The 20,985-nt window shown below is 45.5% G+C and overlaps 1 protein-coding gene across 2 annotated transcripts in view; it reads right to left on the reverse strand.

Moving 5' to 3' along the window:
- Nucleotides 1–7,703: 7,703 nt before the first annotated feature.
- The window catches only part of SEL1L3 (SEL1L family member 3), a 52,920-nt gene continuing 39,638 nt past the window's right edge, over nt 7,704–20,985 (reverse strand). For both annotated transcript variants that reach the window (XM_081876209.1, XM_081876208.1), the window contains 7 exons: nt 18,909–18,999; nt 18,722–18,806; nt 17,628–17,737; nt 16,297–16,424; nt 13,635–13,737; nt 13,481–13,553; nt 7,704–8,514 (listed from right to left, as the gene is read on the reverse strand). In XM_081876209.1, coding sequence (XP_081732335.1) covers nt 8,348–8,514; nt 13,481–13,553; nt 13,635–13,737; nt 16,297–16,424; nt 17,628–17,737; nt 18,722–18,806; nt 18,909–18,999 — 757 coding nt within the window. In that variant the 3' untranslated portion in view covers nt 7,704–8,347. The remainder of the gene's footprint in view (nt 8,515–13,480; nt 13,554–13,634; nt 13,738–16,296; nt 16,425–17,627; nt 17,738–18,721; nt 18,807–18,908; nt 19,000–20,985) is intronic.

Raw genomic sequence — 20,985 nt, forward strand, 5'->3', positions numbered from 1 at the left:
GTAGGAATTTTGTCCATTTGGCTGATTGGCTGGTGCCATTTGGTTTTTGCCTACTGCGTAGCAAATCGTCACAACTTGTAAGGTTGCCGATAAGCATTGGTTAAAATTGGTTGGAGGAGGGGTAAGGATTGGCTGTGCCTGCCCCTCCAATGCTGCTGCTGCATGGGAATTCCGTTAAAGGAATTCAGGGGCTTGCCATGCTTTCGTCCAAATCTCTGGAATCGGGTTTGGGCCCCGTAAGCCCCTGGGAGAATGCGGGGAGAAGCTGAGGGCCTGTGTCACAGCTCCAGTTTCTCCTCAGTATTGTTTCCCCTCACTGACTTTCGCTGGAATCCGGAAGTCAGTTCTGTCCCCAGGCGGGGGGACAGATAGTCCTAACCAATGCCTAAGCAACCACTCACATCCATGTATGTTAATAAAGTTGTGGCCAAAATTATGCCAAAAACCTTAAACAAAAATTCTGTGTGATGTGTGAGTTATTGGGGTAGGGGTGTCTTGGGGACCTCAACACTCAACTGGCAGAGCATTCAACATGGTGTAGGCAAGGCAGAGGAGAATCTTCTGGACCACCTGACTGCAATGTTCCAGGCATCACACTTTAGCCTGGGTATGTTTAGCATGCAGAAGACAGAGAAGACATGAATAAGGTTTCCAAATATGCAGAATTGTTCTCTCTTGCTTCAGAGGGCAGGACTGGAATCAGTGGGTGGACAGTGTGCTTTCACAATCATAGCTTCAATGCTGGAAAGCAAATATTTACTGGAAATAGAACTTTTTCTACATTTATAACACCCGAGAAGCATATTTACACATTTACTCAGACATTTGTTCCATTGTGTCAGTGATCGCAGTTAGGCAATTTTAGTTACCGTATTTTTCGCTCTATAGGACACACCCGACCATAGGATGCACCTTGTTTTAGAGGGGGAGAACAAGAAAAAAAATTCTCCCCCTCTCTGCTCAGCACCCCTTCAGCGAAGCGGCAGGAGAAACGGAGCCCCTTCCATTTCTCCTCCCGCTTGGCTTAAGGGGCGCTGTGCAGCTCTCCCTCTCTGCTGAAGCCAGGAGAGTCTTGCTCTCCCGGCTTCAGCAAAAGGAACCCGAAGCCTCTGGAGCACAGCGGGACGTCCCGCTGCGCTCTTGAGGCTTCAGGCGGCTATCCCTGAAGCCTGGAGAGTGAGAGGGGTCGGTGTGCACCAACCCCTCTTGCTCTCCAGGCTTCAGTGAAAGCAACACAAAGCCTCCAGAGCGCGGAGGGAGCGCTCCCTCTGCACTTTAGAGGCTTCACATTGCTATCACTGAAGCCATGGAGCCTGCATTCACTCCATAGGACGCACACATATTTCCCCTTCATTTTTGGAGGGGAAAAAGTACGTCCTATAGAGCGAAAAATATGGTACGTCATTTAATGCTCTTGCTCCCCCTCCGCTTTTACGATGGTAAACTGCACTACTTCACTTACTTCCAAATGTGCTAAACCAGCCCTGGAGACCCTCCTTCTCATTCTGCTGAGTGTGACCCTGGATTTCTGCCCTCGAGCTCTGCCCTTAGTAGCACCAGTAAATTGCGTTCAACAGGATTCCCCTGCAGCATGACCCACAGTATTCAGTGGGGATTGCTTTTTACGGACTGAAAGTACATGCACCCATTGAACTTCCCCTCACTGTGGGGATTATTCTTGAACTTCTGACTTGGACTTCAACACAGACCACTGTTTGCCCAACATCCTTGATGCTTCTAGCTTAGCAAATAGAGCTGGGAGCAATAGTGTTGCCAGAATACACACCCTGTCTTAATCTTCCTTCCCAGAATGTCTCAAGTGAACTGAAAACTAAGCTTTGGGTCGGATGATGTATTTTTACATAACTGGATGCTGTTGACTTTAGGAGAAGCAATTGAAGAATACTTCGGTCTGCACTTTAAAATGACCGTATGCAAAGTCAAATAGAACACGTAGGACACCAAGTGCTAATCTACTAGGATTTATGTTCACCACACTGCTACGAAGACCAGAAATTCGTTGGAAATGGGGTTCCCCTTAAAAAAAAAATATTACCCACAATGGGTCTGTAAAAGGAAGAACATCAATAAGATACTTGAGAAAATGAGATTGAGCCTAATCAACATGAAATCACCTCTGGGTGGCTCATTCTCAGCTTGAAATAGTACTGAATTCATGTAACAATGTGGGTAAGTGTTATTCCAGGTAATTCCTTTATTAGCGAGTTTTTGTTGAATTTACATTTTTGACACACCTTATTGGAAGCTTGATCCTTTTGACGGGAGAGGGGCTGGGCAAGGCCACCCATGAGAACACGTGAGCATCGGGTGGCAGATCCAGCCTTCTCTGCATGTGACTGGGTTCAGAGAAGACAGTACTGGCAGCATACATGTGGATTAGGGGCAGGCAGAGGTTACAAACTCCCCTCCAGCCAAGACCAAGCCTAACCTCACAAAGTTGTGACGATTGCTAGGAGGTAGGCAAAAACAAAATGGCGGGTGCCCATTTGAAGAAGAAGAGTTTGGATTTGATATCCTGCTTTATCATTACCCTAAGGCGTCTCAAAGCGGCTAACGTTCTCCTTTCCCTTCCTTCCCCACAACAAACACTCTGTGAGGTGAGTGGGGCTGAGAGACTTCAGAGGAGTGTGACTAGCCTAAGGTCAACCAGCAGCTGCATGTGGAGGAGCAGTGAATCGAACCCAGTTCACCAGATTACGAGTCCACCGTTCTTAACCACTACACCACACTGGCAAAAAAATCCTGCCTTGCCTCAAATATGACAGCTGATGTCATCCATAGCAAGGTTGTAGTATGAACTGCAGCAAAATTAAAGGGAGGGACAGTGGGGAATCTGGCGGGGAAAAGGGGCAGAGGAGGGACTGCCAAGCCAGGCTGCAATTTATCTCCCAAGGAGTGGGCCCAGGTGGCGCTGGTTGACCAGCCAGGCCCACCTCCACCCACCCCCCGGGAAAGCCTGCCTGCTCAGGCCAATTGCTGGTAGGCAACCAAACCCCGACACCCTCGCCGGATCACTGCAGGGCCCATGGCGCAGCCGCAACACTACCCATCAGCTATGGTGATAATGTGGCTGACCATTTATGTATTACAGTCATACCTAGGAAGTCGAATGGAATCCGTTTGAGAAGTTCATTCGACATCCAAAACGTTTGTAAACCAAATCACGGCTTCTGATTGGCTGCAGGAAACTCCTGCAGCCAATCAGAAGCCGTGGAAGCCCTGTCGGATGTTCAGGTTCCAAAAGAACATTTGCAAACCGGAACAATCTCTTCCGGGTTTGCGGCGTTCGGGAGCCAAAACGTCTGAGTTCCAGGGCATTCGACAACCAAAGTACGACTGTACTCAGTTTCTCATCAATGGACCCCAAACCGCAGGAGCTTAAGGTATCTACTCTATGATTAGCAGGGTTGTAAACAAGTATTTTGCAATATTACCACCTCTCTTCCAATGTCACTTTCAGTACGTATTTATAGCAATCTATATCTAATAATCAAGTACAATCCACAAAGCAGAACAAGCACGACTGCTGGCACCTCATGGGACAAGAATCATAGCTGTCCAGTCATAGGAGTCTGAATGTTGGAAAGCAAAGATTTCCTGGAAATGAGACATTTTCTGCATTTACAACACCTGGGAAATATGGCTGCGTGCTGTGATCCTAAACATGTTTACTCAGACATTTGTTCCATTGTGTCAGTGATGAAGTTAGGTCATTTTGGACTCTGGACTCTGTCCTTAATGCTCTTGCTTCTCTGAAGGATGTATCACTTCAAAATGTGGAAAGCGAGCCCTGATGTGCTAGGCGTCCCTCCTGCTCATTCTGCAGTTTCTGCCATAAACTCCAGCCGTCATTGGCACGACTGCATTGTGTTCAAGAGGAATTTATCCTGTAAGTCTGCTTAAGGACTGCTCCTAAGTGTGACCTGCTGTATTCAGTGCCTCTTGCCATGTACCCATTGAACTCACGGTGGGGATTATTCTTGAATTTCTGGCTCAAATTTCAACACAGACCACTGTTTACCCAACAATCTTGGTGCTTCTAGCTTAGCAAACAGAGCTAGGGCAATACTGTGGCCAGAACATACAGCAATGTCATATAATCTTCCTTCCCAGAAGGTCTCGTTGAACTGAAAACTAAGCTTGTTCTTTCACATAAAAGTGATTAAATTTCTCTTATCTTCCCCCCTCCCTCCACTTGAAGGTACATATTGATCCCTACCCTGACCCCAGCATAAATTTAAAGGAACATCCTACTCATCTTGCTGTGACCAGGTACGTTGGCCGTTATCTTCCCAAGCTCAGACGAAAACGCAACACTGTGATAGTATTGCTAAATTAAGGCCTGTATGCAAAACGCCAATTAGATGTCAGTTTAATGACTCTGTAGAAAGGAAGCCCTCTTCTTCCTGCCCCTTATCAAATGGGGGATTCGTTTCAAAAACACATTATGGCTGACTTAGAACTTAAATCTAGACCTTAATCTCTTCCGAAATTAGCATTTGGGGGTGGTCACAGGTACGCTACTGAAATTGCATACCCAGAATTTTTTGAGCAGCTAACACAACTGCTTTGACAGAACAGATTAGGTATAACAAGGCAACCCTAATAAATAGTCTTTAAAGAAACATTTCCCTCTGGTTGGAAACAAATTATGCCTGCTCTAGGGTAGTGTACATTTCTGCTGGTTTTGAGGGCACACCAGTGATCTGGGAAGGCATTCAGACATATGAACCCAAACTTTTCTGTGGTTGTCCCTGATACATCCCCAAACTAACCCCTTATTGGTCCCACAGTTATCAAGGGTGCAAAGATTTCTGAGGTGGTGGCAGAAAGGGGCTACCTGACATCTTCAAGGTTGGAGATCTATTTCTCAGAGGAGGAGGTTCAATGTCTCCTATGGCCCCGGGGCACCTTCCAAGAAATATAAGAAGGTGGGAAACTGGTTTAAGTTCCCTTTCTTGAGTGAGCATAGAAAGGTGTTCTTGGGAAAGGTGGAGGTAGAGATCTCAAAAAGACACTTCTCAACAACCTCTGTAGACTTCAGTCCTTGGGATTCCTAGGTAAAGTTGGTCAATTGGTATAAACTATATAAATATATTGTTGTTTAGTCATGTCCGACTCTTTGTGACCCCATGGACCAGAGCAAGCCAGGCACTCCTGTCTTTCACTGCTTCCTGCAGTTTGGTCAAACTCATGTTAGTAGCTTCAAGAACACTGTCCAACCATCTCGTCCTCTGTCGTCCCCTTCTCCTTGTGCCCTCCATCTTTCCCAATATCAGGATCTTTTCCAGGGAGTCTTCTCTTCTCATGAGGTGGCCAAAGTATTGGAGCCTCAGCTTCACTATCTGTCCTTCCAGTGAGCACTCAGGGCTGATTTCCTTCAGAATGAATAGGTTTGATCTTCTTGCAGTCCATGGGACTCTCAAGAGTCTCCTCCAGCACCATAATTCAAAAGCATCAATTCTTTGGCGATCAGCCTTCTTTATGGTCCAGCTCTCACTTCCATACATCACTACTGGGAAAACCATAGCTCTGACTATACGGACCTATGTCGGGAAGGTGATGTCTCTGCTTTTTAAGATGCTGTCTAGGTTTGTCATCACTTTCCTCCCAAGAAACAGGCGTCTTTTAAATTCATGACTTCTGTCACCATCTGCAGTGATCATGGAGCCCAAGAAAGTAAATATAGTTTATACCAATTGACCTGCTTTACCTAGAAATCCATAGTAGATGGATAATAGATATGGAGGTATATCTATTAAAATTTTAAGAATATATAATCATTTCGACGTGGTAAAAGTTTGAGAGAACCAGTATGGAGTTCAAATTGTGAGAATTTCATTTGCTGCCATTAGATTCATTCAGAAATAAGTTGAGCTATTTCCCCCAAAACAGATAAAAGCATCTTATTTCCAAGTCGATTCAATTTGAAATTAAACCCGCTCCATTGAGCCCCGGTCCTCTCCCCATCCTTCTCACTTATTGAACAGGTGCGTCAGGAGTGGCAAGCTATGGCAAGTGGAGCAAGGAAGACTGGTATCTCTCTCCTGCCCTTTCTGGCAGAATTGAGCAGGCCATTGGGGGGGCACACCTCAGTAGCCCGTAAAATGTTGGGGGAAATGCCCAAAGAAGTTGGTGAAGGAAAGGTGGTAACGGAAATATCAGTGCATGCCTGAACCAAACTGTGAGAAGAAATAAATAATGTACCGTGTTTTTCGCTCTATAAGACGCACCAGACCACAAGATGCACCTAGTTTTTGGAGGAGGAAAACAAGAAAAAAAATATTCTGAATCTAAGAAGCCAGAACAACAAGAGGGATCGCTGCAGTGAAAGCAGCGATCCCTCTTGCTGTTCTGGCTTCTGGGATAGCTGTACAGCCTGCATTCTCTCCATAAGACGCACACACATTTCCCCTTACTTTCTGGGAAGGAAAAAGTGAGTCTTATAGAGCAAAAAATACGGTACTTAATTTGTGCATTGCAGAACACCTTTTATTTACAGGGCACTTAAGTTAAAGGTTCGAAATGTTTATCTTAATATCATCTTTTTTATTACTTTAGTCCAATCAATAAACTGCTGGCACGGCATTTTTCATCTCTAATATCTCCAATTTGATATCACCATTGTCGTCACAATGGCGTCAAAACATCTGCTAGCATTTATTATGGCAATTTCTACGACCAATCTCGTTTCCGTTTCACATGTCAGTTTGCCCTTAAAAGACTCAGCAGCCTCACACTTGCATTTTGTATATTTTCAGTGGAAACAATATTTGATAATAATATGCAAGATGCCACGTGGGAGAATAACAGGCGCAATAAAATGGAAGCTTAGTTGGCTGTTTTGATGGTCAGGCCCTAGAGGTTACCATGGTTCACTTGTGGTCATTATCAACTGTTTACTAGTTCATACGTTGCAGGCAAAGGCAACAAGGACAATAATAATAGAATTGCACCTTGCCGACAAAGGTCCGTATAGTCAGAGCTATGGTTTTCCCAGTAGTGATGTATGGAAGTGAGAGCTGGACCATAAAGAAGGCTGATCGCCAAAGAATTGATGCTTTTGAATTATGGTGCTGGAGGAGACTCTTGAGAGTCCCGTGGACTACAAGAAGATCAAACCTATCCATTCTGAAGGAAATCAGCCCTGAGTGCTCACTGGAAGGACAGATTGTGAAGCTGAGGCTCCAATACTTTGGCCACCTCATGAGAAGAGAAGAGTCCCTGGAAAAGACCCTGATGTTGGGAAAGATTGAGGACACAAGGAGAAGGGGACGACAGAGGACGAGATGGTTGGACAGGGTTCTCGAAGCTACCAGCATGAGTTTGACCAAACTGCAGGAAGCAGTGGAAGACAGGAGTGCCTGGCTTGCTCAGGTCCATGGGGTCACGAAGAGTCGGACACGACTAAACGACTAAACAACAAGGAACCCTGAGGAGTCCAACCTTCTGCAGTGCAGGAATATGCAGCCATCCCAAAGGGAGATTGAACCTGCAACCTTGACATTCACAGCACTATGCTCTAATCAAGATTCGTAAACCACTTCACAGCCAGAAGCCACTTAAGCTGTATACAGCAATATTGCGTATTAATGAAACTAATGTGTAGATTTAATTTGTGCGTTAGAAAAGTTTCAACGTGTTGCCCATAAATTATCTTCATAATTGTTAAAACAACGATTTCTGTTCTCATCCTGAAGCAAAGTTCTTAACCTGAGGTAATATTTCTGGGTTAGTGGATTCTGTAACCTGAAGCGTATGTAACCTGAAGTGTATGTAACCTGAGGTACCACTGTATATATTTAAGGTGAACAGAATATTCCTATATACTGTCTTTGAAATGACATTTTGGAGCCTTAGCCCACCAAGGCAAAAATGATTTTGGAGCACACTACGACTGATTAAGACACGTCCTTCTTCCCCAAACCAGGTCTATCAATTCTCCGAACTGAAAATAAAACCCTGATTAATTTTAAAGGAACAGAAAAATCCCTTTCCCAATAATACAATAGGACCGATTATGTTCTAGTTCACACTATTTCTGAATTGGAAAATAAATTACCTCAAGTTCTACAGGGCACTAGATCTGAAGGTCATTCCTCCTTGAATCAAACTGTCCCCTTCCTAACCAAATTTTGGGTGAAACCTTCAAGGCTGCTTCAAGCTCAAGCAAGGAAGTGCTACAACAACAGCATAGCCTACTCCCACGGTGAGAGCACCCGCCAAGTCACAAAAGGGGGGGGGGCATTTTCCAAATTGGCATAGAAAGGGGAGGTTTCTGTCTCCTGAAGACATCAGAATGTCTCTTCTTGAGAAAATGCATGCCTCAGCTGCTGGAGCGGGGATGCTGAGAATTCAAGACATGCTCCTCTGAATTATTTGACGCAGTAGGTTCTCTGTGCTCTGCTGGTCTTGTCTCACTAGTAATTTCCTCCGTGGAAGAGATTTCAGCTGGAGCCTCTTCAGGCAGTCGTGATATCCGGCGATGAACAACTGTTGGGACACACAATATAACACAGCAGATAAAAGTAGTGTTATAGATTACCACACCCACTATCACTCAGGTGATGCAACTATTGGGTTGCGGTGCTCATCTCAGGCTGAGGGAGCTGGCATTTGTCTACAGACAGCTTTCTGGGTTATGTGACCAGCAGGACGAAACCTCTTCTGGAGCAACGGGACACCGTGATGGAAACCAGAGCGCACACAAACACCATTTACCTTCCCGCCACAACGGTACCTGTTTATCTACTTGCACTGGTGTGCTTTTGAAGTGCTAGGTTGGCAGGAGCTGGGACAGAGCAACAGGAGCTCACCCCGTTGCGGGGATTCGAACCACCAACCTTCTGATCGGCAAGCCCAAGGGGCTCGGTGGTTTTGATCACCTCTCCAGTAAGGAGGGCTACCTACACAGCTCCAGATCCTGAAGACACCCTTTTATGAATATGGAACCTGATTCAGCAGGGAGATTTGCACACAGGACCCACATTCCACATGCAGATGGCCTGGAAAAGCCCTAGCATAGCATCCTTTTCTTAAACAGCACCTTGCATAGCAGAACTGTCAAATGTACTTTGCCCTTTTTAACTTCTGGATTCCTATTCAAACATTTCATATGGTGACTCTTCTTTTGATTTAAATTTGATGGTCAATTCGGTTCCCCATATGATTTATCATGCTTACAAGCACTTCTAAACCACTTAATCTTTCAGAAGTCTCTAACCAGTGTTCAAAAATGTCTGTGTGGCATCATCATCATCATTTATTCAATTTCATACCCACCCTTCCCCAAAACATTCAAAGGCAGTTCACAGCCAGTGGAAATGACAATATTAATAGCAGTTCAAAACAAATACCAAATTCTCCAAATTCCCTTCCTTCACTAACATACTTTGTGTTATGTACTGAAGTTCTCACCCTGGGCCAGCAGGGGGATACTGTAGATAGTTATGCAAATAAGGGATCAAAAGTGACGTTCAGTGATTGGATAGTTTTAGAAAATTGTTACAGTTACGTTGTACTGGAGCTCTATATAAGCAGGCTGACTGAGCCCTTCAGTTCAGTTCTGTTCTGGCCTCTGAATAAACAAGAGCTGTTTGAAGAATCGCTGTGTCGTCTGATATATTCACCCACAACTTAACACTTTGCCTCCTTTGCCCATTAGAGTAATGAAAGCTTATACAAATGGCAAAATCTAGCAAATGCTAAGCACAATCCACTGAAAGCTATGGAATGGGAGTTAAGTTGTTACTCCTGTTAAAATAAATGACTAAAGTGCACTTAACATGTAGGATTGTGGTTTAAGCGGTCTGCAAAAATGAGGTATACACTTTCATTGTATCCCAGATTTATTACTGTGGTCAAAACACCTATCGGAACATGGTTACATATTTCAGATCACTCACTTGGTGCCTAAGCATTTTAACTCCAATCTTATTAATTCTTGCTTAGAGCTTTGCACACTCCCTTCTCACCTCTTTCGGGGACTGATGCTTCTTCACCTCTTATTGCAAAATAATTTTCCTTTCTGGACTAATCTGGGATTTGCCATCCCCATCCCTATTGTAAAGGTAAAGGGACCCCTGACCGTTAGGTCCAGTCACGGACGACTCTGGGGTTGCGGTGCTCCTCTTGCTTTACTGGCCAAGGGAGCCAGCGTACATCCCTATTAATAAAGGTAAAGGATCCTTGACCATTAGGTCCAGTCGTGACCGACTCTGGAGCAACGGGAGCTCACCCTGTCGCGGGGATTCGAACCGCCGACCTTCTGATCAGCAAGTCCTAGGCTCTGTGGTTTAACCCACAGCACCACCCGCGTCCCGATACATCCCTATTATAGAAGTCATTAAACTCTGCACAGCAAGGTAAACGTTAAATTGCAGGTGAGGTTCCAAGTTCTTATGCTGAGCATGCGTGTGGACTCGATGTCAATTTATGCTCTCTGCATGACATTTCAATACCATCCTTGAGTAAACCGCATTGATCTGAATCGTAGATAACCTTAAGATTACACTATAAAATAATCAACTCAATCACAATTCCATCAGGTGAGAAACATGAATGTTGTAAAGAAAATTGTCTCTTCCTGCTATCTTGTCTTGTTAATATTCTACCAACAATCCTTTAAAAAAAAATCTAGATGAATGCTTTAGTTGAATACTGACTAGAAACAGGTTTAAACCAGCTTTATTTGGCTTTCTCACGCTCGGAGAGTAACTGAACCACAAGTAAAAAATAAAAAAATAGTAAAGGTTAAATACCGGTTGCAAAAGGGACGTGGGTGGCGCTGTGGGTTAAACCACAGAGCCTAGGACTTGCCGATCAGAAGGTTGGCAGTTCGAATCCCCATGACGGGGTGAGCTCCTGTTGCTCGGTCCCTGCCCCTGCCAACATAGCAGTTTGAAAGCACGTCAAAGTGCAAGTAGATAAATAGGTACCGCTCTGGCGGGAAGGTAAACGGCATTTCCGTGCGCTGCTCTGGTTCGCCAGAAGCGGCTTAGTCATGCTGGCCACATGACCTGGAAGCTGTACGCCGGCTCCCTCGGCCAATAAAGCCAGATGAGCACTGCAACCCCAGAGTCAGCCATGACTGGACCTAATGATCAGGGGTCCCTTTACTGGTTGCAAATAAGACTGCACAAAATCTTTACACCCACCCATACTGGCAACACCAGCCTCCCTTTCCAGGATTTGGGTGAGGGAACAGGAAGTGCTGTATAACGTAACTCCCCCCAAAAGCTAGCTGTGTCATGCTTGTATCAGTGAAAGCAGAAGAAATAATTGTCCTTCTCTCTCACCCCATCCCAATAGATGAAAGAGGGTTGATTTCTTTTATTCTTATAATAATTTTCTTTTATTCTTATATAAGAATAAGAATAAAAGAAAATTATTATAAATTAGTTTGGAGGTGGTATTTAACGACAGTCAGATTAATTCAAATAAACAAGGAATATTTGGTGTGATGGTGGAGGGGATGCCAGGAAACCGGGAATTATGTTCACATGTGGTGGAAGTGTAAAGATGCACAATTTTTCCGGCAAAGGGTGTTTAAGGAGATAACAGAAATCACTGGGTTAAAGCTGACCAAAAGTCCAGAGGTAGCATTATTATCAATTTACGATGGGGTGAAGGGTTCACAGACTATGAAGGACTTGCTCACAAATTTATTGACAGCTGCAAAAATTATGATAGCTAGGAAGTAGAAGGGGCAAGCAGAATACAGAATGGAAGAATGGTATAAAGAGGTGTAGGATATAGCTATTAAGGATAAATTAACATGTGCCTTTAAGGTAATTACGGGGAATATGCAGGAGAAATGATTTTGAGGAGATACGCAGGGCGTTTGTGGAATTTGTACTGTTAAAATGGAAAGGGGTCAAACCATCGCGAGAGGTGTTGACATTTTGGGAGATTGGATAGTTATAATGGAATGGTCTCATTGGTGGGGTGCACATCTTTATTCTTATTTATGTATGATTGTTACTTTGTCAAAGAAGAAGAAGAAGAAGAAGAAAAGAAAACAGAAAGTGGGTTGATTCCCTCACAATGCGGAAACGTAACAGAACTACCCACTCTCAAAGGCCGTTGCTCACTAATCAGCCATGTGGGCAAGTCTTTCAATCAGGAGACACTTTTAGGTCCATAACTCTTGCAGAGACACCACTGGGCAGTCTCTTTTGAAGGGAGAAGTGGTTCTTCACTTTTGAGGAGTAAGGCCAGTTCTTATTCTTACACAGTATATAATTATGGGAAACAAAATGAAACAACAAACCCGGTGCCTCAGCTTAGGAAACACAGATGTAGAACCTCAGCATTGCTCATATTCCTTTAATTACTCCACAAGAAGTTCCACAATGACTTGTCTGGAATTTATATAAGCAATATATTGAAAAAGGGAGGTCTCTAGTTACTGGAAGGGTCACGCGTGGTGCTGTGGGTTAAATCACAGAGCCTAGGACTTGCCAATCAGAAGGTCGTGGTTCGAATCCCCACGACGGTGTGAACTCCCGTTGCTTGGTCCCTGCTCCTGCCAACCTAGCAGTTCGAAAGCACGTCAAAGTGCAAGGAGATAAATAGGTACCGCTCCGACGGGAAGGTAAACGGTGTTTCCATGTGCTGCTCTGGTTTGCCAGAAGCGGCTTATTCCTGCTGGCCACATGACCCAGAAGCTGTACGCCGGCTCCCTCGGCCAGTAAAGAGAGATGAGCACTGCAACCCCAGAGTCGGCCACGACTGGACCTAGTGGTCAGGGGTCCCTTTACCTTTACCTAGTTACTGGCGGTATCGGGCTAGGCTATACAGTCATACCTTGGGTTGAAGTAGCTTCGGGATGAGTATTTTCAGGTTGCGTGCTGCAGCGACCCAGAAGTAATGAAGCGCGTTACTTCCGGGTTTCGCCGCTCATGCATGCACAGATGGTCAAAATGATGTCGCGTGCATGTGCGGAAGTGGCGAATCATTACCTGTGCACATGCAGACACGGGGTTGTGTTCGCTTCTGGATGCGAACGGGGCTCTGGAATGGATTCCGTTCGTATCCAGAGGTACCACTGTACGTGGTCCCTTTTTAAAGAGTTGCTGGTTCACAAAGCGTGAACCAAATGAAATAAATAAATAAATCAAAATGTGGATCAAAATGAAAGAAAAATAAAATATGAATAAAATCAGAACTGTGCAAGGCTACATTTTCATTCCATGTTTTTATTATTTATGCTGGCATCCGATCTCAATTCTTTCCCTTCTGTAGTGAAAAAGTAAACTAGGCTTTTCGACCTGTTTGCCCTCAGTAGTCTTTAAAAATCTAGTTTGATTCCTTTTTCTATCGAGGAAAACAAATGGGACAGAGCAACAGCTTATGTAATCAAACACATGGAATATTCTATTTAAAAAAGCCTTGTACACTTGTGATTTTGTTATTATTCTTTTGTTCTTCAGTTCTATGGCTGCTGCTAGATACTTACCCAACAGAGCCCAGAAACACTGTATGACAAATACAGCCAATGCAGAGACAAACAAGGAGCCCAGGAAGTAAATCTGCAAGGAATTCAGAAGCTTGTATTAGTCAGAGCACAAAATGCCAGGCATTTACTCATAGAACGGTGGAGTTGTACGCACCAGACTAGAATGCAAAGTCGTCTTCCAGAAAACACGCAGGTGGAAATAAAGCAAAGCTAAAGTGCATGGACTGATTGATTCTTGGTTGCTATAGCTCCAACACCTACGGACAATAAGAAAGACATCAATGTCAAATAAAAAATATGCCTAGGACCCTCGTACCTACGGGACCGCCTCTCCTGGTATGTCCCACAGAGGAACTTACGGTCTTCAAACAAAAACATCCTGAAGGTCCCAGGCCTCAGAGAGGTTAGGCTGGCCTCAACTAGAGCCAGGGCTTTTTCGGCTGCGGCTCCGATCTGGTGGAACGCTCTGTCACAAGAGACTAGGGCCCTGCGGGACTTGACATCTTTCTGCAAGACAGAGCTGTTCCACCAGGCCTTTGGCCAGGCCACAGCCTGACTCCCTCCTTTGGCAATCTTCACAGAACTCTAGCCCAATGGTTGCCATCAATTTGATTTGAATTAATTTTATAATGAAATGATTTTAGAATGTTGTATTATTTTATTGTTGTTAGCCGCCCTGATCCTGGCTTCGGCTGGGGAGGGCGGGATATAAATAAAATTTATTATTATTATTATTATTATTATTATTATTATTATTATTATTATTGCTCTCAGCAGCCTGTCGCAAGAGCAGACAAGGACTATGCAGATGAAGGAGTAAAGCCAGGCAGATAGAAGGCTTGAGTCTTAACTGGGGCCATCAGTGATAGGGCAGACTTTCCTTCCACATCAAAGAGTCCCATCATATGGTCTTCCACCACCACCTTATGACATGTTCTCATTTATTAGTTGAGTTACTGTGATTAAAATTATGACCAGCTGTTCAGGTAGCTTGAGGAAATGGCTGCAGCTCTAATGAGAGTTGAGGAACAGTCAAAAGGCAGCTGGTTTCTCAACAGAGCTGAGAGTTCTCAACCATCTAGAACTTAAAGATTGCAATCCTAAAGCTACTTCCGTTGATGTCAAATTCAGCTTCTTGGCACGAAATTTTGAGCAAGCATGCTTCCTAGGCTTGTGGGGAAGTTTTGGATCTTGTGTTGTTTTGGAGAGAGGTCTTCTCAGTCAGTGGTGGCTTCAAAGCCTCCTTCAGGCATTCTCACCTGGGTAATTGCAGTCATGAGGTGGAAGAGAGTGGGACCGTGTCCACGGGCCCCAGACCTGTCATCCATATGTTAGAAGGGAAACTCTGAAGAGCGAAGCCTTTTTCTGTGCATGTAGGTTCTCCTCGTGATTTAGAACATGGCGAAATCCATACTCTGAGTCAAAGACCAGCAGGAGGAAGGAGATATGCACAGAGAAGGTTGTTCCTCTTCAGGCCTTCTCAATGTGGAGGACTCCCTGGTCCTGAATGGGGTAGCTGTGCCCCTGAAGGATCAGGTGCTCAGCCTGGGAGTCATTTTGGACTCACAGCTGTCCATGGAGGCGTAGGTCAATTCTGTGTCCAGGGCAGCTGCCTACCAGCTCCATCTGGTATGAAGGCTGAGACCGCACCTGCCCGCAGACTGTCTTGCCAGAGAGGTGCATGCTCTGGTTACCTCCTGCTTGGTCTACTGCAATGCACTCTACGTGACCCAGAAACTACAACTAATCCAGAATGCGGCAGCTAGACTGGTGACTGGGAGTGGCCGCCGAGACCATATAACAACGGTCCTGAAAGGCTTACATTGACTTCCAGTATGTTTCTGAGCACAATTCAAAGTGCTGGTGCTGACCTTTAAAGCCCTAAATGGCCTCGGCCCAGTATACCTGAAGGAGCGTCTCTACCCTCATTGTTGTGCCCGGACACTGAGGTCCAGCTCTGAGGGCCTTCTGGCAGTTCCCTCACTGCGAGAAGTGAGGTTACAGGGAACCAAGCAGAGGACCTTCTCGGTAGTGGCACCCGCCCTGTGGAATGCCCTCTCAGCAGATGTCTAAGAAATAAACAACTATCTGACTTTTAGAAGACATCTGAAGGCAACCCTGTTTAGGGAAGTTTTTAATGTGTGAAGTTTTGTCGTGTTTTTTATATTCTGTTGGGAACGCCCCAGATTGGCGGGGTTTAAATAATAATAATATTTTGTTGTTGTTGTTGTTATGTGTAGATGTCAAGGAGGAAGGGCCAGCAGACACAGGAGAACACTTGAAGAGGCCTAGCATTCTTTTGGAAGAGTACTGCGGCCCAACAAGCCATCCTGTTTTGCTGTTCTTGGTGGCTTGTGATAACTTTTCCATTCCCCAAGACCAGGGATTCTCAACCTTTCTACCTTCAGGAAAATATTTTCCCCAGGATTTGCTTGCCAGAGGAACTTCAGGTGTTGCAAAGGAGTCCAGGGAACACAATCAGTTCACAATGAGCGCGGGCCCATTCTGAGGGTGCTCAAAGCTTCTCCTGCAACTTGCACGCTGCATGGAGAAAATAGTGGCAGACAGAGAGTTGTCTTTCAGGAAAGGATTTGCCGTTACCATTCTTCTCTTTGAGGAACTCTTGGTATGCTTCTGACAGACCCCAGGGTCCCCTGGAATACATTTCGAAGACCACCATCTTAGGCATTTTAACGTTGTTGCCGATTTTATGGCACCTTGCTATTATTTCTGTTGCTTCACATTTTACACTGTGCTAAATAAAAACCTGCTCTTAACATTTTAAGGACGGCAATGATGGACAAGAACAGTCTCACCTTTCATAAAGCTCCTGGAGCACGTTTGCATTACTGGAGTTGACGGTCCTGTCAATTCCTAAATGATCTAAAATGTGATGAGGGATGGAATAACCTTCTTCCAGGAGAACAGCCAAATTAAAGAACCCCTGCAAGGTGCAAAACGAAGGCATTTCCAGTCAAACAAATAGCACTTCACAGCTCTGTGGCGAAAGGTGTTGGGCGTTTTTGCTTTTAAAGGGGACAAGGAGCCAGAGAAGCTGCTGAAGAATTCACCAAGACAGATAATGCAGCCCTGGAGCAAGAAGCTCCCTTGTCAATTCATAAATTACAACCTGCAAGAAAGCTCAACAGCTTTAGCCTCCCCCACCCCCCAAATTGGGGGCACTGGGTGTTTTTTTTGCACCCCGGCGCTGCATAGTGTGTTCTCCCTCATGGAGAGCACAGGTTGTGGGCGGGGCTGACGAGCCACCTTACTGTTGCTAGGCAAATGGTTTGGCCATCCTTTAAGCAGGGGCGGGCTGTTACTGGGGAAATCTAGATGTTGCCATTTGTTGATTGACAGCCCTATTTGTTAAATACAAGGCTCGCAGTGACGAACTTCCTCTTTTTTGCTGCGTGCTTCGGATCACCCGCCCTCCCTTCCCTAATTTTAGGCTGTTTGCTTGACCTTGCTATGCTGTCATAGGGTCATCTGCTTTGGGGCAGGGGCCCGGTAGGAATTTTGTCCATTTGGCTGATTAGTGTGTGCCACTTGGTTTTTGCCTACTGCGTAGCAAATCGTCACAGCTTGTAAGGTTGCGGTTAGGCATTGGTCTTGGAATTGGTTGGTGGAGGGGTATGGATTTGGCTGTGCCTGCCCCTCCAAAATGCTGCTGCTGCTTCAAGGGTTTTCCGTTAAAGGAACCCAGGGGCTCCCCATGCTTTTGTCCGAAACCCCCTGGCAAGGGGCTAGGGCCACGCGAGCCCCTGGGAGCATTCTGGGGAGAGGTGAGGCATGGTTCCCAGTCCCGTCTCTCTCCCCAGGTGACTTACACTTGCTGACTTCGCGGGGGGTGCGAATGTCAGAGCTGTCCCCATGCGGGGTCAGTTAGTGCTACCAATGCCTGAGCAACCACTCACATTGCTGTAATTTGAATAAAGTTGTGGCCAAAATTATGCCAAAAACCTTAAACAAAAATTAAGTGTCAATTGTGTTTTCTTTGGGGGGGGGGTGTCTTGGGGACCTCGACGCGCAAATGCTAAAGACGGCCCTGAACGTGACAGGGGTTTGTGGGACACTGCAGATCTCAGAAAAGGCCTCAGGTTTTCTGATGATCAGCCCTTTCATTCCCCAACCAGCAAGAACCTACCTGTGCGTCTCCATACAAGGCAGCTTGTGCATACATCTGCACTGAGATATCCAAGTTTCTGGACTGATTCCGATATCCATAGTAGTAGAAATCTCCCACCTTCAGATAAGCTGTGGAAAGAAGCAGCTGCATTAAAGACTGCGCAAGCAATTCTCTCCTTCACAGCTCAGGCTACGACAAATTCCAGTGGTCCTGATCAATGATCTTTTGCAATGATCTTTGATTGATTGCAAACAAGCCAGAAGGTGGTCATTTTGCGCCCAGAGATGGAAAGAAGATAAAGTCCCTACCAGAACAGAATGGCAAATTAAGTTGGTGGATTATGCCAAATTGGCAAAAATGACCCAAGGAATCAGAAATCAGGAAGGCCAGGATTTTAATAAGGAATGGAGCAGATTTGTAATTTATCTTAAAAACCCATTGCAAACAGTTAAAATCATTAGTATGATGGGAATAACGCAGTTTAATTGTGAACTTTGGACACAGGGGAGATGTAAAATATCTGGATTATCATAAAAGATGCAGGAGGAAAAGATTAACAATACAACCCACAAAGGGGATGAGAGAAGTCCAGGAATATTGTTTTTATGTTGTATATTGGGTAAAAGGTAAAGGGACCCCTGACCATTAGGTCCAGTTGTGGCCAACTCTGGGGTTGCGGTGCTCATCTCACTTTATTGGCCTAGGGAGCCGGCGTACAGCTTCCGGGTCATGTGGCCAGCATGACTAAGCTGCTCCTGGTGAACCAGAGCAGCGCACAGAAACGCCGTTTACCTTCCCGCCAGAGTGGTACCTATTTATCTACTTGCACTTTGATGTGCTTTTGAACTGCTAGGTTGGCAGGAGCAGGGACCGAGCAACGGGAGCTCACCCCATCGCGGGGTTTCGAACCACCAACCTTCTGATTGGCAAGTCCTAGGCACTGTGGTTTAACCCACAACACTACCCGCGTCCCTTGTATATTGGATATATGAGTGTAAAACTTTGATCTGAAAACCAAATAAACCAATTATTTTAAAAAAGAAAAAGGAGGTCATTTTGCAACACTCAAAAGCACACGAATGACTTTATCTGTAACAGGTTGTTATACGTACCAAATGAGGGAGCATTTTTCTGAGAAACTGAGAAATTATAATATCTCCAAATGCAGTCAACATTCATGTATCTTTCTGTCATATTCTAGAACACAGGATGTGGGAGAGAAAGAATGACTCAGTATGCTTCCAGGAAAATATTTAAGGATTTAAAACAACAAGAGGGTGTGGAATCACATATACTTACTGGCCTCTCTTCGCAGAGATGTGCCAGGTTTGTCTGTGACACTTCGATTCCAGTCTCTGCAGACAGAAGGTAATAAAGCAGGGCTTCATGCCTAAAACCAAGGGGTGTGAGAAAAAGAAATGCAAGGTGAATACAAGGAAACTTCAGAAATAGTTTGGCACAGTGGTTTTCAAACAGAAGCAGAACACCGATAACTGGGAAACACTGGTCTGCGAGTCCTCCCATTGGAGAACAGCCTTTGCCTGTTCAGACCTTTAAACATCCGCCTTAAATAAATTCAGACGAGACTCAAATTTTTGGTTTGGTTTTTGGCAGAATTTAGGCCACAATTGATTACAGCAAGCGACTGGTTGCATAGGCTCTGGTTCGACTAGCTCCCTGCACCGTTGCAGGTAGCACTGACCCAGGGCACCAGCATAGGTCAGACTAGGGTGAACACCCGGATAAGCAGAAAGCCGGGAACAGGCTATGTCCAACACCCAGATGTCCCCCTGGACTCAGGCATGGGCACAACCCCCTCACAGGGTTGACCAAACCATGGGGTCCCTGGATTCCTTTAACGGAATACCCTTCACATAGGGATGACGAGAGCCTTCTCCCATCCCTATCACCTGAACCAGAGCCTATCCACAACCTTACAAGTTGTGACGATTTGCTACACGACAGGCAATCAGCCAAGTGGGGGAAATTCCTGCCTTGCCCCTGTTCCAATGACAGACGACACACGATGCATAGCAAGGTGAAGCGCACAGCCCCAAATATAGGGAGAGGTTGGTGGGTGTTCCCATGCACGCACCGAAAGAGGAAGCTCTGTGTCACGTGCATAGGTATATATAAGTCCCTTGATCCATTTAGCTTGCGTCCCATTGGCCTGATTGAACCCAGCATCAAGGGACCTACCAATCGGGTGTTGTGGCTATCCAAATGTACCCACCCACAACACAGGGTTTGGTTGCCAGATCTCACCGCAATACGTGCCCTCATTAAGGGAGGACCCAATTTACCAAAGGTGCTATGGGCTTTGAAGACGCTCGAACTCAGGACGAAATGGAGAAAAGTGCTAAGAGGAAGGCACGTTTGGCAAACCCTCACCATGATCAACTCCTGCCTGGAAACCTATGTCCCCACTGTGGAAGGATGTGTGGATCCAGAATTGGCTTCCACAGTCACTTACGGACTCACTGTTAAGACCGTGTTTATGTAAGACAATCTTACTTGGCTATCAGTGATTGCCAAAGAACAGTGGCGTAGCGTGGGTTGTCAGCACCCGGGGCAAGGCAAGTAATTTGCGCCCCTAACCCGTGGATTTGCGCCCCCTAACCCTAACCCTAACCCCCAGATGTTGCGCCCGGTGCAGCCGGCCCCCCCTGCACCCCCCACGCTACGCCACTGCCGAAGAAGAAGAAGAAGAAGAAGAGGAGGAGGAGGAGGAGGAGGAGGAGGAGGAATAGAGACAGATTGTTCAGCAGTGCTGATATTCCTCCTGGAATATGCCACAGCAAAAGAGTCTTTAGTATGTTTTAGGGCACATTTACACAGGGTAACAATAAGGCCCGAGAAGCTCAAGGCAGCCACATTCACTCTTCATTTCCACATCACAACATCCCTGTGAGGTAGGTTAGGCAGAGAGACAGTGACGTGACAGGTTAGAGTACACACCCTAAAACATTCCACAGAATCATCTGCGGAACAAAGGCCTTGCTTGGAAGAGAAGGAAGGGTTCTGAGAAGACAACGGGTTTAAATTAAAGACACAATTAGAGATGACATCGGCATAGTTCAATTCAGCTCATGCAGAAGTAATACAAGGTGAGGAGCTTTTGAAGTGCAACCGTGTTGGGCAGGTGGCAGCAGTTGAACATCTGACCTACCCATGCAAAAAACAAAAAACCAAAAAACCTTCTAAGAAAATCTCTCCTCCCCTCTGAGTGGTGCAGCAGTAAAATGGATAGCAAATTTGCAAAGCTAAGCAGGGTTCAGTATGGTTTCAAACTGGATGGGGAACGCATATTGAGATTCCTGCATTGCTCCTAGATGATACTTAGGGTCTCCTCCAGTTCTCCAGTTCTCTGATTCTA

This window comes from Podarcis erhardii (genome assembly GCF_964252035.2).
Source record: "Podarcis erhardii genome assembly, chromosome: 9".
Classification (NCBI taxonomy): domain Eukaryota; kingdom Metazoa; phylum Chordata; class Lepidosauria; order Squamata; family Lacertidae; genus Podarcis; species Podarcis erhardii.